Raw genomic sequence first — 25,260 nt, 5'->3', positions numbered from 1 at the left:
ACATTCACACGAAAGCTCATACCAAGAACAAACTTAGTTGGTCTCTAAGGTGCTACTGGAAGATTTTTTTTTATTTTTTTTTTATTTTGTTCTCACTAAGAGGCTTTAGGCACAATTCTCTCTCCCCCTTCCTCCCTTCTCCCCCTTAGCAATATGGGAGTGGTGACACTGACCCTATCTGGAGGTTTTAAAGAGTGTAAGATACTTTGAACACTCCCGAACGCTATGTAAATTACAGTATTTATCTCACTACCTGAATTGCTGTTGTATGTCCCCCCCCCCTTCCAAGTGCTTCAGGTGTCAAATTAAATTTTATAGATATTCATGACTGTTGGTTTTGTGATAGGGGAGAACAGAACAGAGTTGCAAGATTTTGGTTTGATTTTGGCTATGTTTCCACCAGATGTAGCTAGTGAAGAACAACAGAAAACAACTATGCCCATCACTGAAGACAATGAAGAACCAGTTTCTGAAGATGTAGCTATGGAAACGGAAGCTCAGAAAGATGAGGATCTTAGAACGGTAGAGGCAGAGAAACTGAATCCAGAAGTAAAGGCATCTAGCGCTGCTAAATCTGGTAAATTGCCAGCTCATTATCTTAAAAGAATTTTATTCTTTGGGAATAATTTCTCCATTTCAATTGAAAACTGTTCTGTAGTCCTTTTGGGGCATACTGTTTGCTTCCTGGCTCTGACTATCCATCTCACCCACCCTGCCGCTACAGCTCACATGTTGCAGGGAGGGAAGGTCTCCTGCAAGGAGTCTGCTTGTGCCATACATGATTTTCATCCTATTATAATGTATGGGGAGCTTAAGCAGCTGCGGCAGGCTCTCCACTTCAGATGTTACTCCCAGGAGGGGCAGAGCCAGCAAGTGCAGCCTCTGTCTTCCCCTCACACTGCTTTAACCAAGTGAAGGATACCCAGAGGTTAGTAGTGTGATTGCTAATGGCCCTAAAAATGTGTGAAGCAAGCATGTCATTTATTCAACGATAGGACCCGAGGAGGTTGAGTTGGACAGCCAAGCCCTCAATTCTGAAGAAGACGAAGAGCGTGGAACAGAAAAATCGCCATTGGAAGTAAAGCCAGACAGAGACAAAATCTCTACCATACATACTTCCCATCAGTTCTTGAGGGATACCTCCATCCAGGTAAACTACCAATTGGGCTATTAAATAAATAGGATGTGTTGATTGATGTGAATCTTTCCAGGATACAATGCTTTTGTAATTGTAAAGGTAAAGGGACCCCTGACCATTAGGTCCAGTCGCGGACGACTCTGGGGTTGCGGTGCTCATCTCGCTTTATTGGCTGAGGGAGCCGGCATACAACTTCCGGGTCATGTGACCAGCATGACTAAGCCGCTGCTGGCGAACCAGAGCAGCACACAGAAACACTGTTTACCTTCCCACCAGAGCGGTACCTATTTATCTACTTGCACTTTGACGTGCTTTCGAACTGCTAGGTTGGCAGGAGCAGGGACCGAACAACCTTTTGATCGGCAATCCCTAGGCTCTGTGGTTTAACCCACAGCGCCTAGTTTATACCAAATTAGTTTCTTGCTCTGAATCAATATTTAGGTTCCACTGAGGAAGGACCTCCATATACATATGGTAGAGACTGGGGTAGGGAGATCACATGACTGTGAGATACTGGAGAAGAGAAGGTATACATCTGATCTACATTACTTAAGCAGGTTTCCCCCATCATCAAAATAGACGGCTTTTTTTTAAATGACAAGTTGAATCTCAGATCTTGTGGCCTCAAAATACATGTGTAAGTAAGCTGCCTGTTGATGGGACTGTCTATAATCAAGTCAACACTCTCAGCTTTGACAACACGAATCACTTATTTGGAGGGCTGGAAAGCCTTGAGTTTGGGGGCACCATGCTCTCTGCAGAGATTCAGCTCTGGTAGCTTTACAGGAGCACAGTCTGATCCACCTCAGCATATTCATGCAGAAACTTGCATTTGCATGGAGATTTCTGTCGATGGATGGGGGAAATTTAGAAAATATCAGTTATGGAGATACTTGCAACTGGATGTGAGAATCTCTGTTTTCCTCCAGACCCCCCAGCATATGAGGAGATAAATCAGATTGGGGCTTGGTCATGTGGTTCGGAGAGGAGATAAGTACAGTAATATGCCACATGCACATAATTTTCGAATTTCTCTTTAATTGTTGCTATCCAGTGGTCCAGAACACTAAAGGTTCTCCTTAAAAAAAGGGATGTGTTATGGGTTTTTTTTTTTAAGTTTGCTTTCGGTGGTATGTATGTATGTGGCAAGTATGTCATTCTAAAATATCTGTCCATATTGTTTGATTCAAATTCCAATTTGTTATTTTAAGTGCATTGTTAAGGATCCTGAAGAGCTAAGACGAGAACTAGAGAAGCAACTGGAAGTTTGGCAGAGTGGAAACGCAGCTGAGGTTAGTGAATTGTTCAGTCAAGCAATATATATTTGCATAATTATTTTGGAGAACTTTTTATTGAATATAAATGGAATATTAACACATTATTTCCAAAGCCATGTTAAATATTGGGTTCTGGTACTGCTTAATCACCACAGAGCAAGGAGCAGAATTGTAGATACTGATAATCTTCTGCAATACATGGACATAAAGACCCTTAGCAACTGATAAGTCTATACCACAGGATGCCAAGACAAAGCTATACTCGAAAGTTTTAGCAAGAATTATTTTTTTAAAAAAACAAACAAACATTGCTATAAAAGTATTTGCAACTGATACATCCTGAATTATTTAGGTTTTGTACTTGGGAAAGGGGTTTATGTATTAAAAAATGGTTAATGCTCTGGGCTTTAAACTTCACTAATAAAAATTCTATGGGTTTTTTTATCTTAATGTTGTAGGAGAAGGCAGCAGCAGAAATGTGGCAGAGATATCTCCTCCTCACCGCACCACTTTCACAGCAGCTCTGTGAGCAGCTGAGACTCATACTGGAACCAACTCAGGCAGCCAAACTGAAGTAAGTTGGGTCACCTTAAAAATGAAAGCAGGGTCCCCATACATCGTGATTTGGCACCCAAGCCGTCTTTCCAGCTAAAACTGCTTTAGCATATTGTTACTATAGGAGATATCATTCACATCCCATTAGAATCAATGACAAGAAATCAAAGTGACTCTAGATTGCCTGTTGCATTATGTGTGCTGTATAAATGTGTTTGTTAAGTCATTCATTTTACATAGTACTTTGAAAGTTAAAGTGCTGTAGGTTTTAATTTGACACAGGCCACTATTTCCAGAGGTGTAGTCACATTTGTCTGTTGCAAAAACAAGACTGTTGTATCAGTTTACACATTTATTATAGTATAAGCTTTTTGTGGACAAAAGTCCACTTTGTCAGAGGTACATGTGTGTAGTTTGCATGTATGCATGCAGAAAAGTATGTAGTAGGGATGGGGAGCCAGTGTTCAAATGTCATTGGACTACAGCTCCCATTATGCCTGACCATTGGCCATGCTGCCTGAGGCTGATGGGATTTGTAGTCCAACCATGTCTTGCAGGCTACCATCCCTCATTGATACGGTTTGATCTGGACACTTCTCCAGATCAAACCGTATCATGAACAAAGGAGCTCCTTTCATTCACAGGGACGGCTGGTTTCCAGTGAAGGCTCTCAGTTGGAGGAAAGAGGAAAGGAGCAGATTTTTGCCAATTTGTCCTGCAGCTGCCCAGGCTGCTTCTGCTGCTGCTCTGGGGAGTCATTCAACCTCCTAGAGCAGCTTTGCAGAGGGTGAAGGAGGAATTATTGGCAGAAAATCACCTTCCTGCCTTCCTCCCAACACAAGTGGATTTCCACGCAGGTTTAGTAGCAAGTTCCAAATTAAAGCTTATTTCCCCCCCTGAAAGGAAACATGCCCAGCCCTTGTAGGCAATCCCTGCTGAAATCTCAAAGGGGAAATTTGGTGCCTTTGACCCACACATGTGAAACCGAAATAAATTATGCAAAATAAGAAGCAATATGCAAATAGGCCTGGCTCCTCTAAATATCAGGACAGTTACACAGGTGTGCAAATAATGAATCTTGATGCCCGAAAAAGCTGTCTTTTATTTTTGACTATTCATTATCTACCAGTTCATGTAAAATACTTTCTTTGAAATGGATATCCCGCCAAGTTGTTTTTTCCTCCCCCAGAAACTGTGTTACCGTTAACATTTTGCCTTTTCTTCTTAACTACCAGAGGTGATTATAGAACAGGAAAAAGGCTGAACATGCGCAAAGTAATTCCTTATGTTGCCAGCCAGTTCCGAAAAGATAAAATTTGGTTACGGAGGACCAAGCCCAGCAAAAGGCAGTACCAGATCTGCTTGGCCCTTGATGACTCTGCCAGTATGGTAGACAACCACTCTAAGCAGGTAAAAAAGAAATTGTGAAGAAGCCAACTTAAAAGTCTTATATGAATGAATTCAGCATTTATCTTTCACGCATCAGACTTTCAGTTAACTATACAGGAGGCATTTCCCCACCTCATTGCTGTTCTTCTTCCTTCTCTCTCGTCAGCATGGCTGCTACTGTTTGCTTCCCTCTGTCTGCCACCATGGGGTTTACTTACACCAGATGCTCGTTCAACAAGCTCAGGGATAGTGACAGGGATATAGGGGGGTGATCATATGGCTGTGATGGATGAGCATGCATCTCTTTCCCTGCTGCAGGGAGTTTAGCAGTGGGGATGATCACCTTGGGGGGGGGAGTTATAAGCAAGTGCAAATTGCATTGCAGGGGTATATCATTCAGTTTTCTAATTCCTTTGCTTCTTTGATAGTATCACATATCACAGTGCATTTTCGGTCCATGACAAATGCATGAAGCAGTTTTAGAATTTTGCAGTTTGTTAACTGTTCTGTGGTGAATTCTATGTACTTAGCTTAGATATACAACAGACTCAAACTTTTATTTGTTTTCTATAGCTTGCTTATGAATCCCTGGCAGTGATTGGAAATGCTTTGTCTCTCTTAGAAGTGGGGCAAATTGCTGTGTGCAGGTAAGGCTATTTTAAAGCCGGAGTTGTCATTATAGAAATCTCTTTACTCTTGCTCAGTGCACTGTTTTAAAACGTTTCGTTTTATTTTAGTTTTGGAGAGGCTGTTCAGCTGCTACACCCATTCCATGAACAATTCAATGATCAGTCAGGAACGAGAATACTCCAGCTGTGCAAATTTGAACAAAAGAAAACTAAAATAGCTCAGGTATCTCTAGTATTACTTCTTGGATGAGTGGGGCTGCCTTTTTTCATTAAAAGTTCCTAATGTTGTGTTTAAAGTCTACTCTGAATTCACAATCTTAGGCTGCAGTTCTCAACTTGCATTCGCATTCATTTCTGTAGAACAATTGTCTTAGAAAAGAAATTGTTAGCTCACAGCCGATGCACATATATATTCTCTTGCTTTTCTACAGTTCCTAGAATCCTCAACAAATATGTTTGCTGCAGCACAGCAGTTCTCTCAAAGCATTAATCCGGGTGAGTTCCCTCCTCCTTTTTTGTATACAGAAAAGTTAGGCATGGTAGTAGAAATAGTTCTTCATTGGATTTATCAGGAGCATGGCTCTCTTGGCAGAATGCTGAATATACAAACGGCAATTGTTAGTAAATAAGGCTGAAATCCTAGCCCAGCATACATGGGGAGTAAGCCCCATTATTGGATAGGACTTGCTTGTGACAAAACATGATTCGGCTAGCATTGTGAGCTCTTCTCAGATTAATACAGTCATACGCAAGTGGCGCTGTGGGTTAAACAACAGAGCCTAGGGCTTGCTGATCAGAAGATCGGTGGTTCGAATCCCTGTGACGGGGTGAGCTCCTGTTGCTCGGTCCCAGCTCCTGCCCACCTAGCAGTTCGAAAGCACGTCAAAGTGCAAGTAGATCAATAGGTACCGCTCCGGCGGGAAGGTAAATGGCGTTTCTGTGCGCTGCTCTAGTTTGCCAGAAGCGGCTTAGTCATGCTGGCCACATGACCCGGAAGCTGTACGCCGGCTCCCTCAGCCAGGTACGCGAGATGAGCGCCGCAACCCCAGAGTTGAACACGACTGTACCTAATGGTCAGGGGTCCCTTTACCTTTACCTTACTCGGGTTACGTGTGCTTCGGGTTGCATTTTTTCGGGTTCCAAACGCGGCAAACCCGGAAGCGGTTTGCGCATGCGCAGAAGCACAATATTGCCACTCGGGTTATGGAGTTTTCGGGGTGCGAATGGCACCCCGGAACAGATTGGGTCCATTGTATTTTAATTCTTGCTTCTTCTTTGTTGGCACGACTACTGGACAGTGGGGGTGTTTCTTCCTGTTGCTTTTAGAACATTCATAAGCATTGATTGTCTTACTTTAAATTTCGTGTCCCATTTTTGGGAAACAAAGCTTTCACATCCCATTCAGGGATGTATTTTATACGTAAAACTTTGTTCTCGGGGCTGGCTTTCATGTCTGCTTGTATATTAAAGTAATAGGATATGTTAGTAAAACTGAATAATTTTTCTAGTTTTGTTTGCTAAAGCTGAAAACATGCCTTTCTCAATAGAAACTGCTCAGCTACTCCTAATAGTGTCAGATGGAAGAGGTCTTTTTCTCGAAGGCAAAGAACGTGTCACGGCAGCTGTTCAGTCTGTTCAGAATGCAAATATCTTCGTCATTTTTGTAGTGTTGGACAATCCTAATTCACGGGTGAGTAAATGAACCATCAGATAATTGTACCACTTTTAACTGGGTGGAAAAACCACCTTGGTTGGGTTTAAAATGGGTCCAAGGCATCCTGTATATGAGAAACTTTATTAAACTGGTCAAGCTTCCTGCCAATCATAGTTTTGGGAGCTGAGGTTTCATACTATAAGGAAAAATCTACTTTCATCTGCACTTATTTCTGGTTCTTGCCTTCAACATTCGTTTTGCTGATAAGGAAATTTGCCTAATGTTTACAAACTTCCAGAGTTAATTGCTGGCTACCTTTCCTGCAAAATAGTTTTCTTGATATTTAAATCCAGCTGCTTCTGCCTCTCACCTTAGTGAGAAAAGCAACGAGTCCCTTTCCATTGGAGGTCCAGCTCTGGTTATTCTCAGCCTGACTTTGCAAGTTCTAGATCAAGTTTTGCGGGCATCTTTGTCTTGACATTCCCTGCCACAATACTGGCATTTAGTATTCCTACTGTGTTAAGTTTCTTTCCAATCACAGGTAGCATATTGTGCATGGAGACTATGCTATAAAAGACCACATGGAGTAGTAAAAAAAAGCTATAAGTGGTGTATAGTGACAGCCCTGAAATCAGCACTAATATTCTCTCCCTTGGTGACCTCCTGCTTTAGTCTTCAGTAACTATTGTTAGAATCACCTGCAAAGGCTACAATCCACTCATTTGAAAACAGAATGAATTGACTCAGGAGATTAGTGGGAGATGAGGACTGAGAGAGGCAACTTTTTTCATTGATCCTAGCTGCATAATGCTACTTGTGCAGTCCTGTATCTGATATTGTCATTTTAATTCACAGGATTCCATCTTGGACATTAAAGTACCTGTGTTCAAAGGCCCAGGGGAATTGCCAGAAATCAGGTCATACATGGAGGAATTTCCCTTTCCTTTCTACATCATTCTGAGAGATGTGAATGCCCTCCCAGAGACCCTCAGTGACGCACTGAGGCAGTGGTTTGAACTGGTGACTGGTTCAGACGACGTGTAGAATTTGGCAGGTCATGTGAACATATAGTTGCCAACTAATGGCAAAGATCATCAGCAAATTTGAGTTGCTGTTCAGACGGGCCAGAAATTACACACTAACATAACATGCATTTTCCCCCTTAACAGTGCAGGAGACTATGCAAACCATGATGAACTAAGACTGTTCACTTTCTTGCCTATATCTGAAAACAGTGGAAAACCATCTCCTGTTTTGTTTACTCTTTGTATAATTTATTCTTATTTCCGTATCACTAAGAAATAAGTGGCTCCCAAGACTATTTTCTATAGTAGTAAGAAACTAGTTTTCCTTCTGAGAGGAAGTTGCAACTAGTAGAATGATTAACCATAATTAAAGAATACTTGTCTGTTATGGGTCACATGTGTGAGTGGGACCCTGTGTTTGGAGGAAGGGTTGAATTTTACACAACCAAAAAAACCCACAACCACAAATCCTACTTGAATACTTGAAACTGTCGCTGAACAGTTGCTGGTTTTATGATAATGCTGGAAGAGTAGTTTTTTTTAGGGAAAGACTCCACGTTATCATTTTACACTGTGAACTTTGCCCTCTGTTCAAGGGAAATAGTGATAAACACATTTTAGTATCCTGAAAGCATGCCCAAGGCTCTTTCTGTCGTCTCCTATTCCCTGCCCTCCCCAATCTTTTTTCATTGCAAAAGCTATGCATCAGTCGTGATTACTAATAAACAATGTTTTGCTGTTTGTAATTGTGTCCATTATTTGTTGGAATATTAAGATTCTATATTAAGAATCTTGGAAACTTAATAGAATTGGTCTTGAGTGGTCCTTACCTTCCTGTGCTACTGTGACCTCAGGTCCGCTTCCTCCCCACCCCTTCCAGGAAAAGCACCCATCGCATGATGTGTGCTTTGCTTGCACACATAAAAGAAACGTGTTCACCATCAGATGCGGATTTCTCCAGCTTCTCTCCAGAATGGAGAAAGATAATCAGGAACAGGAGCTTGGCTGATGACGTTCTCCTGAAAGACTCACTTAAGGCTGCCTTGGAGAAAATGATTTTGAAAGCTACTTGGATGACCCGGAGCCCTTTGTTTTGCTCTGTTCAGAAGGCAAATCCAAGCCTGATTTCTATGTTTTTACAGTTAATTTTCTCACCATAGTTTTCTCTGTAAACAATTGTCACATTGAGGGGTGACTAAGCTTAGCCCCCTTTGGATAAGCACACAGAATATTTAATGTTTAATGATGAGTCTTCAGGCACATTCACTTATAATTTAAACATTACAGAAAAAAATACATGAGATTAATAGCATAAGAAGCTACTTTGCAACTTCTGCAATAATTTTGATTAAACAATTTACTATCAGCAAATACAAATAACTGCTATTTTTTAAAAAGGTGTTGAATAGAAGTTACATAGCACTATTGTCAAAACATAAATGATGCAAAAATGTGTATCGGTGCTAAAAATAGAATATGCAGTGAATACAACTTGGTAAATTAATCTATAAAGGCAGATTGATTAATTCAGGCCAATTAAAGTCTTTTCCAGCAAGAGATAGAAGCATATTGTTACAAGACACGGGATGGGGAAGAGTGATATGCAGGTTTGTGCTTTCTCCAAAGAATGTTACAAAAATAGGAAGATGCCTTTTATTCCTACATTTAAAAGTTCAGTTGTGTTGCATTAGGCGGGTAAAGAAAATCTCTCTACTCTTAAAGCTTTTTAACTTCTGATGGAACCAGTCGGTCACTGATTATAAAGGGCCACTGATGTCACCAGAGTTAGAACTTCAAGCTTGCTCTCAGGCACAGGCCTATGTCACCTTTCCTTAACTGCAACACTTAGCCTTGGACCTTATGCACTTACATGTGTACCTCTGAGCCTGTAGAAAGTACTTTTTTGTTGTGTTGTAATACACAGTTGCTTAGTTGCATACCGTTAACCTGAGCTCAGGTTGCGGCTTAGCAGTCTCATAGCGGCTTCTGCTTCCCCCTCCCTTTCTCTCTCTGTGTTTGTGTGTTCTCTTCCTGGAGCAAGAGGAGGAGGAGTCATGTGGCTTTGGTTCCCAGCTCAGCTGATCCTGCAGGTGAAGTGAATCTCCAAAAAGCAGATTTGAAAAGCCTGCATCTGTGCTATACATCCACGATGCTTATTTGTAAGGAAACCAGGTTGTTTTCCTTCTTGGGTCATTTAGAACCTTTCCTTCGTTTCACTGCCAGCTGACGGAGGGCTTGTTTCGTTGCAGCTTCTGGGAACGGTGAGTAAATATTGCACTTATTTGCAAAGTGATTTGCAAATAAATCACTTATTTGAGAGTTATTCCGGCCTAAGTATTTTCGTGGGGAGCGTCTGTTGAAATGTGGTTGAAGGCAGATGTAAATCTAACCAGGTTAAAAGCTGCTTGGAGCAATCGCCGTTGTGCTTGCTACGAAAGCTCGCTCTCCTGCCCTTTACGTGGGCTCCGCTTACCTCTGGCCGGAAGGGCTGCTTCGTCGGCGAGGCTGCAGGAGTCCGTCCCGCCCTTCAGGAGGAGCCGCTCTCGGCCCACCCTGCGCCTTCCTTTCCAAATATCTGCAAAGTGCGCGCGCTTCTTCTTTGCAAGCCTGCGCGAAGGGCGGCCTGCTGAGCCGCTCACCCCGCAAAAGCAGTTTCTTTCCCTCCTCGAGGGGCTGCCCGGCGCCGCTCCGAGCAGCCTCGTTCTTCCCAAGAGCCTGGAGAGAAACGCCGGGCGGGGAAGGGGGAGCCTCCGCTTCCCTTTCCTCTGACGCGCCTCGGCAGAGCGCAGAGGAGGAACCACGCCGAAGCGAAGCGAAGCGCGCGCGCCTCAGTCATGGCGTCGTCCCGGCTGCCCCCGACGGCGCTCACTCTGAAGCAGGTAGAGAGGGAAGGGAAGGGAGAGGCCCACCAGCGAGGCGGCTCTTCGCCCTTTGCTCGGCGCGGCAGAGAGCAGGGTCTAGGCTTGGCAACCGCACGAGGACCGGGCATTGGAGGAGACTGCAGGGTCGGGTGGCAGCAGCAAGCAATACTGTAATGGCTTAGCTACCTTTAGGTCAGGGGCGTGGTCATTCCTGTTACTTCTATTACTTATTCCATTGCTATACCGCTTAATTTAAAAACCTAAAGTGGTGAAAAAGAAACGGAAGCTACAGCAGCAACTTAAGCAATAACCAGTTTTTTTAAAAAACAACAACAACAAGCAGTTGCATATGAACTATTTTGACAAAACTACAACATTACTGCTAATACATAATTCGGGATTGGTTCCTTCTCCTTCCCACGCCTCTCGCCCAGGGCCCAAATAAACTCACAGCTCTAACGCAAAAATTCCAGGAAGAGAAGGATCCTTGAAACTCCTGGCCTCACTCTGGGCTTGCTTTTGTGGGCAGGTGGGAGCAACTTACTCAGGTTGTCCCTTTTAGCAGTCGGGCAGTGCGCTCCACACCCCAGTATCGGGTACAGCAGGGTTGGTAAGTTGCCCAGGAGGGTCCCATGGGTGGGAAAAGGACATCTCACCACCCCACAGTTCCCTCACCAGCCTCTGTCCTCTTTTCCTCCAGCTGCTTTCATCATAGCATTTGCATGCTGAGGAAAAGCTTTGCCAGCTGATTTTCTGCAGGAAAAGGAAAGTTGGTGGAAATACATGTTTATGTTCCCGCTTCACAGGAGTGATGGGGACCCTATTAAGGCTGCATTTATATCCGTCTGAGCAATAGCATTTAGCAATATCATCTAGGGGTTATTTGGATAGGCATGCTTGCTTCTGTTCTGTTTCTTCACATTTTGGTTTTTGACCCAAGAGGGGATGATGAGCAGGTGATGTCCTAGAATTGTTCTTGGATCCACTTTGCACATTTTTTACTGCCCTACCCTCTGCACTGGACAAGACAAGAGTTTTAGGAAATAGAAAAGCAAGCTACATTTTTGTTCTATGAAAAAAACAAGAACTTAGGTTTCTTTTCTTTTCAAAAAGGAGTTTGTACTCCTGCACTTTATCATTTTAGCATTCTGGTTGCTGTGAATAGCACAGGAGTTAACAAGGGTTGAACTGATAGAAGTTTGTGGGTAAACGAGGCCTCACCTCTGCTTTGCTAGTGGGCCTTGCAAAGATGAGAACAAGTGCTTGCCCTTATAAACATGTGCTCCACATGAGTTGGGCCATTCACATGTACCACAAGCTTGTCACAGGTCCGTAACTCAGGCATTTACACTCTGCTTGTAAATGGGACAGTGGTATTTATATGTGACAAGGTACCTGTGGCATTGTGTGTTTTGCATCTGAGCTTTTTAACTTAATATTTTAAATTCAGGTAGGTAGCCGTGTTGGTCTGACGCAGTCAAAATAAAAATTCAAATACCTGCACACGAGAGCTTATACCAGAACAAACTTAGTTGGTCTATAAGGTGCTACTGGACAATTTCTTAATTTTTTTAAATTAATATTTTAAGTGAGATAATTTATAAATGAATAGGCAATAGTGCATGTATAGTACCTGGTAGTTTGGAAAACATAGCGTTTTACATGTGAACACATTAATGTATTAACATATCTTCCATCTTTTGTCATTTAAATATTTGTTGTGAATTACAGAAAAGAACTGTTTTTCTTTCATAGTGTAGTAAGTGATGATTTGTGTCACACATGGGCCTCTTCATTGTAGTGTTTGAATCATTTTTATGATCCTGTCAAATGTTTTAAAACTCAAGGTTACCTTTATTCCGCTTTCGGAGTGATTTTATAGATCACTGTAAATGGACCAACATAGGAGGGCAGGTAGTTAGAATAACTGATTTATAGACTGTGGTTTGCAGCAGAAAGCAGATGGACCCTGTAGTGGAATTACTACATTCATAGGTTAAATACACAGGTTCAGATTCCAGTTAAAAGGATCTCTGGGCTAGATCTCTACTTCAGATCTGTAGAGCATCTGACATTCAGAGCAGATAGAAGGGTGGATCATGTCACCTTCCAGATGTTTTTGGACTCTGCCAACGATCCTAGCTAGCATGCCACAGGTCAACATCCCTGGAATAGACAATGAATACAAAAGTGACCTGACTCTGTTTAAGACACCTTTCCATGAGGATGTGAGCGCATGATCAACACTAGATTGTGCAAACAGTAAAAGGGCCATCCTTTGTTTTTCTTGATACCTTTCAGTTCTTGAGAAGGCAACAAGTCCTTCAGTTGTATAGAAAAATTCTGAAGGCTGTTCGTCAGGTGCCTAATGAAGCTGATCGCCATTACCTCAGGGACTGGGCAAGGGAAGACTTCAAAAGAAACAAAGGTGCTACAGACGAGGTGAGAAATACTTGTGGTTCTGCAGACTTGGTACACTGTAGTTGGAAGGTTGAACCTGTATTCCTGGCTCATGAAGACGTCTTCTTTGAGACTTCCAAACAGCCTGTTCAGAACACCCCATAATGGTCATTGTGGTAAACCCTCTGAAGTAATTGGCTAATATTTCAACTAATTTTTATGGGCTGTAATACCTGGCTGTGTGAAATTAACAAGATCCAATTTCATAAGATATAGAGAGAGCTACTAGTTTGAAAAGCTGGTTGGAGTGTTTATTAGAGATTTCACTGCATATTCTTAGGAAGGTAATTATTAAATAGTGTTGGATGGATCATTTTTATGTTTATAAGTTATAATACTTAAATGTATATCCCATGTGCCATATCCTTCCCTTGCTAAAGGATAATCGTGGCTCAGAGTGGATTGGGAGGGGAGTAGTTGAACTGCATTGGACCAGGTAGAATGTTGATAGCACCAAAGGCGTTTGTTAGGTCAGCACTTCATCTGCAGACAGATTTCACCAAGATTAATATTCTTGTGTTAAATCTTAAATACTGCTTCAGTATACTGCAGGCTTTCTCAACTTTGGGTCCCCATATGTTCTTGAACTACAACTCCCATAATCCCTGTCCACTGGCCATGCTGGCTAGGAATGATGGGAGTTGCAGTAACAACATCTAGGATCCCAGAGTTGAGAAAGGCTGGTATAGTGGATAGGTGGTTTTTAACAGCTCTGATACTTTTCTGTGGCATTGAACTGTATGTATGTATGTATGAGCTCCAGTGGCACAGTCTCATGACTGAATACAATAATGATGTTAGGTGGTTAACAGGGTGTCCCTGCCCAACTGTCATTGTTGCCTGTTGAGGAGGTCAGGTTTCCCATCCCTGTCATAGAGATTCATTTGCCACACGCTGCCAGTATTCTGGTGTATTTTCAAGATGTGCCTGTTTATCCTAGGCCTTGCATAACAGTGACTATTTTTATTAACACAATATGGCTCACCTGCTATAGTTGTCAGATTCTCTTAATGCTTTAACTGTTATTAACTGTTCATTTGCAGTTAGTGTGTGTGGTACTCATCCCTGAGCTCCTCTCAGAGGAAGGGTGGTGTAAAATATAATGAGGATTAACTGCAATCATGGGACACTAAGGAATTGGCCAAGGAACTTTATCTTGCATTCCCATTTCAAAACGTTTATGCTTGTGCAGCTGTTGGTCATTTCCTTCCTAAACATATCTAGAAAACAATAAACATTTGTTGTTGTTGTTGTTGTGGAGGCCATTTTAGCATGGTAGATCTAAAGGAGGGGAGCCATAACATGCAGTATTGTTTGTTATGTGAAAGATCTTTCTGGTATGTAACATAAGCAGAGGCTTTTCTAAGTGCCCTCTAGGATTAGCCCTAATATGTAGAGCAGCCTTTAGGGTGAGATCATTGCTTGCAAATTTTATGGATGTAAATATAGACTGATAAAACATTTGTCGAAATAGAAGAACAGATTCAGTGTATGAATGCATATTGCATGTGCCTACTAAGCATATAATTTCTGCTTTGCAGGATACAATTAGGATGGTGATCACTCAGGGCAACCTACAGCTTGAAGAGCTTGAGAGAACACTAAAGCTGGCAAAATCGTAGCCTGATCGTTCACTGATGGTGGAACACGGTGTTTGCTTTTTCACTGTGTCTCCCTCAAAAGACTGCCATGGAAGGACCTCTCAGACAACCAAACTGATTTCTGTGCAGACTCCCTTATTGGTAAGTAGACAGCTAGCACTGCTTTAGGTGAGTGTTGGGGTTTTTTTAAGGTTCAGGTGCGATGGGAAGAAGCTCATAAGAGATTGAATCACAGGGAGATTTCTAGTTCTGAACTAGGTCTGTAATAATGTGGGAGGCGTGCACTATCTTGAGTAGTGGGGGTACCTTAAGAAGTTTTTCTTAAGGTACTGCTCTTAACACTTCTCAGGGCAGTTAACACTTCTGAAGTGCATTGAAACCCCCAGAGAGTGACCCAGGCACATCTAAGAGACATTCTGTGTGTTTCCAGACATGTTGGATACTCAGTTATGCTGCTTGTTTCCAGCAGGCTTATTGCAGCCTAATATATGTTTCTTCCTGCTCCGGATAGTAGGACTCGAAACAATGGATTCGAGTTACAAGAATGGAGATTACAACTAAACATCAGGAGGAACTTCCTGACAGTAAGAGCTGTTGAACAGTGGAACAGACTCCCAAGGGAGCTTGTAGACTCTCCTTCCTTGGAGGTTTTCAAGCAGAGGTTGGATGGCCATCTGTCATGGATGCTTTAGTTGAGATTGAGATTCTTCTATTGTAGGGGATTGGTTGGTCCAGATGACCAATGGGGATCCCTTCTAACTCTATAATTCTATAACAGGTAAAGACATTCAGTTTGATTGTCTGCTATGTCCTTCCATTCCATCTTAAGACTGTGATGAGATAACAGGCTCCATGTCTTTAACATCAGCCATTTTTTCCCCACCACTGCTCAGTTTTACCATGACAAAGAGTTTTGGAGAACTCAAAAACCTGTAGACTTACTTTGTGATAGTGCACTGTTAGCTTGTTTGGCCTTAAATATGGATTTTGGTGTTAAAAATTGTGTGTTAATATCACGCAACCCAACACCACCACCTCCAAATTGTAACAATTATAACCTAGGCACATTTAATGTGCTTATAGATTTATGGATTATCAGATTTAAATTCATTGTAGGATTTAAATTATACCCCACTTTGGGCAGCATAGATTTAGACCATAGAAGCACATGGCTCATTTCTTAGTGAATGTAAAAAATGTAGAGTATTTGGATTGAGATTTGGTGCATAAAGAGCTTTATGTACTTCTCGTATACAACCATCTCTATCTAAGGACTTCATTTAAAATGTTTATACTCTTACATGAGAGGTAAGATCTATGCCTGGAGAACTATTTCTAAATCACAACAGTTCAGCATTAGTTGTGCAATAATAGGGCTAGCAAAGCACAGTCACGGGCACATCCAGAGGCATACAATGTTAATATATTGCATCCTCACTAAGATGTGCAAAACATATATGCAAGTCTGCTTACATACACTAGATCTCTTTAGCTGCACCGGGCTGTTGAACTTTTAAAGCAATAGCTGTTTTTGCCTAAGTTGTCATACAATGTTAATTTTAAAGATTACCACCCATCCCCCCCGGTGGAAAAAAAAACACACCTCTTTACACATATCACAGCACTCAAGGTATATTTAAAAATAAAGTAAGGCTGAATAACAGTATAATTTGAAAACTCGAGACTACACAATCCATCAGGGGCCAATTGTGCATAGAAACCTTAATGCAAGTTTTAAAACTTTTTGTTAAAGATGAAATTCATGTGGGGCAAGTGCAGTGAAGACAGAATCTAATTTAGGAAATATGGCCTATTTCTGTATCTGCAAGGGCCATTCTATTCTCCAAATAACAGTAAATTGGCCAGAAGAACATGTTGCTACTATCTAGCAGTACCTTTTTTCCTTTATGAGTGAAACAAGGTACCACACGTTAGAAGTTGGCTGGGGCATCAGGAGCCAGCTAAAAAGGCCATATTTAGCTCAGACCACCAGTTGACCGTCACTGGACAAGGACAAGGTATTAACCTTTTAGGAATTTACTGTAACTCAAAGGCACTCAGTATCTATATGTAATGCTATTTCTGGCTGCAAGTACGCCAGTTAGCTCTTTGGTTGGAAGGGCTATAACCTCAGCACCTCCATCCCAAAGAGCTGATCGGTAAGACAAAAGTACACATAGGCAGCACAAAGTGTTAGATAGAACTTGAAAATCACTCGCATGACCTGTTAGCACACAGTTCCCCATATAGGCTACTCTATCTGTATTGGGGTAGGGGAACCCATAGGATTCATAAAATGGCAATGCAGTCCTATGAAGGTGGAAGAGGTAGCCTTGCTAATTTGGGGCGCTTAATTCTTTTATTTTCGAAGAGATACATGAGCACATATGGTAGAGCAAGAAAATGCTTCGCTTCAAAAACATGTCTTAAATACATATAAAATAAAACTTTACAATATTCGTAAAAATGGCACAGGCATACTGGAGAGCTGTATCATCAGCACTGAAAAGCCACGCAACTACGTTCTGTGTTATACTATCACCACTGGCACACTGTGGGGATAAAAGAAACATATTTTTTTTTCAACAGGGGAAGGAAAATTCAATGCAGTTTCTGTACAAAACAAGTGCTACTTGGAAGGCAGCAATCTGCATTCCTTGTGATCAATGCACGGGCAAAAATTCTTATAATCTGGAAAGGCCACAAATCCCCAAGAAGTGTAAAATTCCAATAAAACGCCAATAAAATTAGCTTAATTGCTGTTTGTGAAAATTACAGTTCCTTTGCAACATTTCATGAGAGCAGGCAAAATGCTAATGTTCCTTCTGCACTTTAGTCCTTAGCTTATAGAGTTCCTCTTCTAAACTTTTTATATGTTCTTTGAGGAGTGCTTTATCTTCCTGGGCTCTCTGGTCAGCTTGGCTCCGAGCTTCTTCAATCTTCCTTTCATACCACTTCTCCATCTGGCTGGATACAGCCTCAAAAAAGTACTGTGTGATTTCCAGAGCTTGAGAAGTGCCTGCAAGTTGAGGGCTGGCCTCTTTTCCTCCAGAGACGGCAGGTGGCGGCTGCTGCGGTGGTGGCTCTGCAGAGTGGGTGCCTGCATGTTGCTGAGGCCTGTGCTTCAACTGACCACTTCTGCCAGACCTCTTCGTTTGAGTTCCTTTATCTATAAAGCAGCTTCCTCTCTCCGTCTCAGTCTTTGTAAATTCAGTAGGGGTCTTAGAAACAGTTTGTACCTTTGCATGTTTCAATTTGGAGCCCGTGTATTCGGATGGTGGCAGTTCTTGTTTCAATCTGCTGAAACTTGCTTTGTCTTTGGGCCTTACAACTTGAGGAGAAACTGCAGCGGGAGTTGGGCCAGCACCAACTAACTGTTGCTCTATTCCTGTAAATAAGGAAATATGAACAGTTAGGAGTTGTTGTTTTTTAAATGTTTTTATTAAAGGTTTTCTTGGGTTACAAAAGTACATTCAGTGTGTCTGCTTTCCGTTCATAGAATTCTTTCTTCAGATCAGTTATACACTAATGTTACAGACAGTATATGGCAGGTGTCCCCAAACTAAGGTCCGGGGGCCAGATGCAGCCCAATCGCCTTCCAAATCCAGCCCGCGGACAGTCTGGGAATCAGCGTGTTTTTACATGAGTAGAATGGGTCCTTTTATTTAAAATGTATCTCTGGGTTATTTGTGGGGCATAGGAATTGGTTCATATTTTTTTTCAAAATATAGTCCGGCCCCCCACAAGGTCTGAGGGACAGTGGACCGGCCCCCTGCTGAAAAAGTTTGCTAACCCCTGGTATAAGGTTTTTTTGGGGGGGGTTAAGTTTTTTGTGCCAGTGTCACATGGGTAGGTTCTCTTACTATTCATTTACTAGTTTTCATTGGCAATGAGGGAGATTGGGGGCTCCAGGGCATGGTTGGTTGCCTTCAGTTGACTGCAATGAGTTTTGTTTGTGTGAGGTGGAGGGGTTGTTGGGTCAAGTTAGCCAAATCAGTTCATATGCTGTTGTTGGGCTCTGTGTGTAATAAAGGGGAGCCACACCAAGGTGAAACCAGCCTCTATTATTTGTCCCCATGCTAGTTTGTTTGTTGGCTAGCTTTTTTGGTAAGGCTGTTTCCCATACAGTTTGGTATCAGTGGCCCATGTTCACTCCTGACAGGTCCTTCCAGTGTCTAGCTATGATGCTCCTGGCTGTTGAGAGTAGGTGGGTTATAAGCTTTTAGTAGTGTGAGTGTGCATTATTATCTTGGAAAATATTAAATAATGCCAGTTTTGGTGTGGCTTCTCATGCTTAGTTATTTCACTTATTTATTGTAGTACTAATGTCCAAAAGGGTTGGATTTTGGGGCATTTCCACCACATGTGGAGGTGCAGCCTCTCCAGCATTTTGGTGAGGTTCCTGGGTGTATCAGTGCCAGCTACCATCTGTAGATAAGTTTCAAGGTGAGTTCCCTTCTTTTGGCTGAGATGGATTTAAAGGAAGATTTAGATCATAGTTTAGTCCATCAGGTGGGGTTTATTTTGTAACCTATGTCATGCTCCCTTTTGATTAAGATGAAGGGCTTTCTGGGATTCTAGTATTTTGTATCTTGTGGATGCCAATCCCATGGCGTGTCCCTCTGCTGTCAGGAGGAGGTGGTCCAAGGCCTAGTGGCTGCTGCTAGATTGTTTAAGGTGGTGTGTTTTCCACGGTATTTGGGTGTCTCCTAGTTGAGTGTTGTGGGGATTTTCCTTAGTTTTGAAGGATTGGGTACGCACGGCGATAGTCACATTGTTTCGTCTTATCTTCTAAGACGTATGGGATTATGTGGTACACTTGTTTGGTGGCAATTGTTCTACATTGGAAATTCCCCATCCCCCTGAGGAGGGGAGGTGCAGTATTTGGGGTTTTTTCTTGGCTTTTTGTGTGAGAAAATAAACAAGTGTAGTTTTTTCTGCCTGTTTGAATGCGGCTGAAGCACAGGCAGGCAGCTGTGCACCCCTCAGCGGTACAGTTTAAAGAAGCTGCCTGTCTGCATGGTCCCTCTGCATTATGAGGGCCAGAGCGTGATGGTGGTTTTACCCAGTGGTACCTCACGAGTGAAACCACCGCCACTCTTGAGTCCCTCTGCCACTAGTGTACTAGTGGCAACATGAGTTAGGAGCGGCCTCAGTTTCACTCAGGATGTACCAGTGGGTTAAGCCACTGTCGCACTCTGGCCCCAGGCAATGTATCATCCAGGCCTATTGTTGAGACTCCTCAGGAGAGGCTTCCACAGCTAAATGAGCTCCCCCCTGCCCCCCGCCAATGCCTCTCCAGAGTGGGTCTCCTCCTGATCTGGAGATGCAGCAGGGCTTTGCTGAGGCTGGTTAGGTCTTGTTTCCCCCCTTCTGGTGCCAGAATGCCATTCCAGTGAATTCTGGCTGGGGGGAAAGCCCTGAATACTATGATTGCTTCAAAGGACTACCCACACTGTACTGAAGGTATTGAAGAATGCCCAACTGTATGCTAAATTGCATCAACTCTCTTTGCCCAGCCTTAGCTGTAAATGATTGGCTATGTCGGTGAAACATTGTGTTCTGCTGATACATGGGATGTTTACACAACAAGCTGCATTGGCCCTCCAATACAGCTTGCTCCTCTCTCTGCAGTATGGAGGGCAGACTGTGATGGCGGCTTCACCCGGCAGTATATTGTGGGTGAAACCGCCACTGAGTCCCTCTGCTGCCAGTGGCCTGATGTTGAAAGTGGCGCTGGTAGCAGAGGGTCTTGGGTGTGGTTTCTGTTTCACCCACAATATACCGCCGGGTGAAGCCGCCTTCACAATCTGCCCTCCATACTGTTCCTGGGTGATGTAGCAATACATCACCCAGGCCTATTTACAGCAGGAGTGAGGAACCTCTGAGCCACTATTCCTGTTAAGGGGTGCACACATCACTAATCATAGCTCATTCTCTCAACAAGAGACAAATGAATAGCAACCATTACCTATTTGGGACAGGCACTAATCCAAAACGTGTCTGATCAGTGTGGAAGATGATCTGATGGCATTGGCATTCTCCTTAATATTACAGAGAAATTTGTACAGCTGGGATTTAGATTGACAATTTTAATTCTTTGCCACAATACTCTAGCATAGCTTTCCCCTCCAGAAACTACTAACAAAAAGATACCTGGAGTGTTGGCTTCTTGAACAACAAAATACTGCTTCCCAAAGCTCTGCTCTGTTGTGGGCACTCTACTTCTTCCAGTATCTTCCGAGACACCATTCTGGAGGGCAGTGCAAGAATGTTGCTGCGAACCATCCGACTGCAGTGGGGTTTGGCTAGCTTTACAGTCCTTCGTACAAAGAAGGTTCTCTGTATCCAAAGTCTCAGCGAGCGACTCACATGTAGACAGAGTTGATTTTGGCCTTGAAGATCTAGAGTCTCCGGAAAGCTTCAACTCCAGGTTCTGAATTTTCAGCATGCACCAAGCCTTCAGTTCCCCCACCAACGATATCTGTAAGGAAAACCCATGTACAAATCACAATCTATTAGTTTCGGCAGCTAAATGCATGCTAGATTATTGTTGCAGCCTGATCTACTTAGTTAAATAGAACTAACATCCTATATAGTAAGGAAGTTTACAAATCTATCTTTGGGATAATGAATGTTTTCTTTGAAAGACCCTAACAATAATGGATCTGATCTGCACTCTTGCACACTGAAATGGAACATTTGCATTGGTGTATTGGCCTGGAACGCTTTAATTATACCATGATTTGTAGCACTATGCTAGGACCACAGTATATGCAATAGCCATTATTAATTGCTAGTGCAGTATGTCTGGAGATGCAATCTTGCTTATTCTACCGAAATGGGGAAGTAGGACATTGCTATAAGATTATTATTGCTGCATTAGATCCATCAAAATGTCAAAACAAATATGAAGATACTTGAGGATATCAAGCAGGAGCATTCTTTTTAATCATTTTATATTTCATCCTTCTGCTTGCCTAAAAAAAAAAAATATTGACCTACGTGAAGTTCTGAACCTCCCAGATCAGGTCTAATAATGTAACCAACTACTGCACCCCCAAGTTCACCAATGCACAGGGTTGCTGACTTTTTTTTCTTATTATGTAAGGAAATACAAGTTTTAAAAGACATTCTGAAAGCATTTTCCTGCTGGGTTTCTAAAACTAGAAGTTCAATGTTAGCTACCTAAAAGGCAGTCAAATTATGACACCACAAAAATCAAATGAGAAGCAGATTATTTCCCCAGAATATGGGTTCGTTTAAGCATCTTGCAAAAAGGTTTTAAATAAGATCACTGAAACTGATAAGCTGCCATCAAGAAACATATTTAAATGGCTTATTTCCAACCACCCAAGTAAGCTATCTATGACTGCTCAAAATGAAAATGTGTTTCACTATAACCAGATAATTTTCTTTTTAAAATTGCTTGTCATTCTTTTAGATAAGCGCTCTATCTTTAATGGAAAGTTTCAGATTCCTCATTGTCTTATACTTATTTTCTAATCTACCTGGCGTTTCTCCCCTTCATGTCTTTCCAACTCGGCATGCTCCTGAAGACGATGAAGGCACTCTGTTCTTTCTGCTGACAGCCTCTCTGCCATCAATTTGTCTAAAACACGGAGCTGTGATGAAACAGGAAAGCACAGCAGAAATGACAACAATGCATAGGCTGACTTATTAAATCTCATTACTTTACTGCTGGGTAATTTAACTTATCAAGGGCAAAAATTACGTCTAAAAAAGACAGCAGAAAAGGCATTTGTGAAACAGTGTGAATAAAAGTATTCATTTCAGTGTTTTTTTTAAACAGTGCAGGTTATTTCATTTAGCTGCAGGTATGACTCTTAAGGAGTGACACAATACCTTGATAATAAGAGATACTGCAGTGATCAAGGCAGATTTCTGGTAACTCTAAACCCTGCTTGCTTCCCAAGGCCTTTCAGACCTTCCTGCTCAGTGCAGGAATGTCTGGCAAGGAGAGTAGTGCCAGTATGTCCTGCACTGCAGCCCCTCCAGAAATACAATTAACTAATGCCTGATTAGGCCAAGTGTGGCTACTCCATGGGGCAACAGCCACATAGAACAGATTACCACGTTATGAGTTTCAAGCAGCCTCCACATGATGACTGTAACAAGTAGACCAGAAGTGGAGAATTGTTTTCTGGCTGGCAGGCCAGATCCTTGTGTCTCCCCACCCCTAGGAGGGCCAAATCTGAAAGATGGGCAAACCCCTGAAGACCTAGTGACAGTCAGTGCCCTTTTGTAAACAGCCCCTCACTATTCTTTAAAACCTCATTTTCAAAGGTTTGAAGAGCAGTGTGGAGCTGTTTGCAAAAGGGCTTTCAATAAGCTCACACTGCTTTTTGAAGTCGGCATCGTTCTGATGTAAGGTGATTGACAGGTAGGGAAGAGAAACATGGAACAGGGTTGCACCCTCTGCTCACGAACAGGATAAGCTGCGGGTTCTACTACACCCATGTGTTCTTCCAGGGAATGGTGAAGCAGACCCCAGCAGAACAAAAGCCTGCCTTCCTGCCCATCAGTTGACCCAGTGACATCAGCTGATGAACAGGTGGGTATGATTTGGGGAACATGGCTTCATGGGCCAACTGAGGTCCCCCATTCCTGATGCAGACCAACCCACGCCCTATAGGGTTTAATCATGCCCCTGGTGTTTGAAGAAATACTTTGTCCCTGGAATGTTTCCTTACCTGATGCTGAGTTTTGTTTTCCATTTGACCTAGTTTGCTATTCATCTTATCCTGTGCTGTAACAAGCTCCGCTTTTATTTCTTCCACAGCAGCTGCCAGCTGGTTCTCTACTTTATCTATCAGTGGCTCACAACGACATCCGTTTATTGGTGCCTGCAAGAAACGAAACAACTGTGACAACACATTCCCAGTATCTTAATAACAACTATGATTGGCTCAAAGGACAGCAAAGCAACCACAACAAACAGTACTCTGCTTGGAGCCTCCAGGGAGAAAGCAAATATGCAGGTTATACAGTAGAAAGTGAAAATAAAATAAATTTGCCTGGACCTTTTTTCTCAAGAGTTCATCCTTCGCATTTAGAGTATACAGAGGGCCATCATTCATTTAGGGAGAAAAATGGCAAGCTATTAGCTGTTTAAGAAAAGCACAACTACAGTCAACAGTTTAAACCAGGGATGGCCAACTCCCAAGAGACTGCAAACTACTCACAAAGTTAAAAACTGGCAGTGATCTACCCCATTTTTGGGGGTTCAGGTCAAAGTTGTTTTAGGGGAGCCACAGTTGTTCAGCTTCTTTGGGGGGAGCCAGTGATCTACCGCAGACGTTCAGTGATCTACCAGTAGATCACAATCTACATGTTGGACATGCCTGGTTTAAACAAATAACTCACTTGAACTGCTGCTGTAAAAATGTGTATGGTAGAACCACAGCATTTCCCATTGACTGCAGCTTAGAGGAGGGCTACCAGTGTATGCTCCTTGAGCTCACACGGTTAAGATCAGATCTCTGTGATGCTCTATTAAAGCTGTGCCCACACAGCTTCTGTAGTCCCTCCAGCTTCTTGTTAAACAAAAAACCTAAAACCAGGAAGTATCTTTCATTGGAAATGTAAGTGTGCTCACTTGTAATCTTTCTAAAAGAGGTGGTGAACCTTTTTCAGGTCAAGGACTGCGCTACCTCAAGGGAAACGTAGGGGCTTATGTACCAGAGGCAAAAGCAGGCAGAGCAATGGATGTGACTCTTAACTTTGTACAGGCTACATTCCAGCCACCCAGAAGTCAGAGGTTCCTACATACACACAAACCCCTCCATCCTTCATTCAGGCAGAAAGAGGCTTCTGGGCTGGGGCAGCCCACCCACCCCAGGGTGTGAAAGTCAGAAAGTTAATATATTTAACTTTTAAATCCTTTTCTGCCCCCCACCCTCTGAAGAGTGCATAGTTACCTGCATGATTTTTCCATCCTTTCCACGGTAAAGTGTATACAACTGGTAGGCTCTGAATTCATGGGGAGGTGGAGGAGATGCGCAGCGGCGCTTGCTCTTGCGTTTTGGCAAGTTCTGCTGTGGGTTAGGAGGCACTTGCTGATCAGCTGGTGATGTGGGTTCAGAGAGTGCCAAAACCTGATTTGTTTTTTAAAAATACACATAGCATTTTTTAAAAAAAATGCTATTTATTCCAGCACATTCATTCTCCATGAGTGCAAATGTAGCACTCATGATAACTTGCCTATTGGCATACAAAAAGCCCCCTTTCCCCCGTATTCCATAACAAGGTCTAATTAAACTTTGCTGAGTACACATATGAAACATTCCGCATTCTTCAGGATCAGACTGTTTCACACAATACAATGGTACCTCGGGTTAAGTACTTAATTCGTTCCGGAGGTCCGTTCTTAACCTGAAAATGTTCTTAACCTGAAGCACCACTTTAGCTATGGGACCTCCTGCTGCCACTGCACTGCCAGAGCACGATTTCTGTTCTTAAGCGGAGTTCTTAACCTGAAGCGTACTTAACCCAAGGTGCCACTGTATCCATTTTAAGGTGATGCCCAAATTCAAAGCTAACTTCTTCAAACAGCCCAATAAAATTGTCAAAGTAATGTGTCAAATGTTATCTCTCCTATTACATTTGCTACCACTGCCCAATTTAAGTAATGAAATGCACTGGCGCAAA

At 42.5% G+C, this 25,260-nt stretch overlaps 3 protein-coding genes across 14 annotated transcripts in view; 2 read left to right on the top strand and 1 right to left on the bottom strand.

Moving 5' to 3' along the window:
• The window catches only part of MDN1 (midasin AAA ATPase 1), a 90,861-nt gene extending 82,448 nt beyond the window's left edge, over positions 1-8,413 (top strand). Inside the window, exons 93-102 of the mRNA XM_033143431.1 lie at positions 404-577; positions 996-1,150; positions 2,350-2,430; positions 2,874-2,989; positions 4,206-4,380; positions 4,933-5,006; positions 5,097-5,211; positions 5,420-5,483; positions 6,536-6,678; positions 7,498-8,413. Of these exons, the coding sequence (XP_032999322.1) occupies positions 404-577; positions 996-1,150; positions 2,350-2,430; positions 2,874-2,989; positions 4,206-4,380; positions 4,933-5,006; positions 5,097-5,211; positions 5,420-5,483; positions 6,536-6,678; positions 7,498-7,686 (1,286 nt within the window). The 3' untranslated portion in view covers positions 7,687-8,413. The remainder of the gene's footprint in view (positions 1-403; positions 578-995; positions 1,151-2,349; positions 2,431-2,873; positions 2,990-4,205; positions 4,381-4,932; positions 5,007-5,096; positions 5,212-5,419; positions 5,484-6,535; positions 6,679-7,497) is intronic.
• A 1,876-nt stretch (positions 8,414-10,289) lies between these two features.
• On the top strand, positions 10,290-23,632 carry LYRM2 (LYR motif containing 2). The gene is made up of 4 exons (XM_033143430.1): positions 10,290-10,546; positions 12,830-12,970; positions 14,530-14,730; positions 23,393-23,632. Exons 1-3 carry the CDS (start codon positions 10,502-10,504, stop codon positions 14,608-14,610), a joined length of 267 nt encoding a protein of 88 aa, XP_032999321.1. The 5' UTR covers positions 10,290-10,501; the 3' UTR covers positions 14,611-14,730; positions 23,393-23,632.
• LOC117043588 (ankyrin repeat domain-containing protein 6-like) overlaps positions 16,927-25,260 on the bottom strand; it is a 64,728-nt gene continuing 56,394 nt past the window's right edge. For all 12 annotated transcript variants that reach the window (XM_033143422.1, XM_033143416.1, XM_033143421.1 and 9 more), the window contains 5 exons: positions 24,531-24,707; positions 23,304-23,456; positions 22,101-22,214; positions 20,746-21,073; positions 16,927-17,977 (listed from right to left, as the gene is read on the bottom strand). In XM_033143422.1, coding sequence (XP_032999313.1) covers positions 17,403-17,977; positions 20,746-21,073; positions 22,101-22,214; positions 23,304-23,456; positions 24,531-24,707 — 1,347 coding nt within the window. In that variant the 3' untranslated portion in view covers positions 16,927-17,402. The remainder of the gene's footprint in view (positions 17,978-20,745; positions 21,074-22,100; positions 22,215-23,303; positions 23,457-24,530; positions 24,708-25,260) is intronic.

This window comes from Lacerta agilis, chromosome 3, assembly GCF_009819535.1.
Source record: "Lacerta agilis isolate rLacAgi1 chromosome 3, rLacAgi1.pri, whole genome shotgun sequence".
In the NCBI taxonomy this organism is placed as follows: domain Eukaryota; kingdom Metazoa; phylum Chordata; class Lepidosauria; order Squamata; family Lacertidae; genus Lacerta; species Lacerta agilis.
Note: the sequence above shows the minus strand (reverse complement) of the source record. Positions and strands in the feature narration are given on the sequence as shown.

Coding starts and splice junctions, on each gene's coding strand:
- LYRM2 (XM_033143430.1), top strand. CDS start 10,502: ATGGCGTCGTCCCGGCTGCCCCCGACGGCGCTCACTCTGAAGCAG. Junction 10,547..12,829: donor CGGCGCTCACTCTGAAGCAG/GTAGAGAGGGAA, acceptor GATACCTTTCAG/TTCTTGAGAAGGCAACAAGT. Junction 12,971..14,529: donor ACAAAGGTGCTACAGACGAG/GTGAGAAATACT, acceptor TCTGCTTTGCAG/GATACAATTAGGATGGTGAT.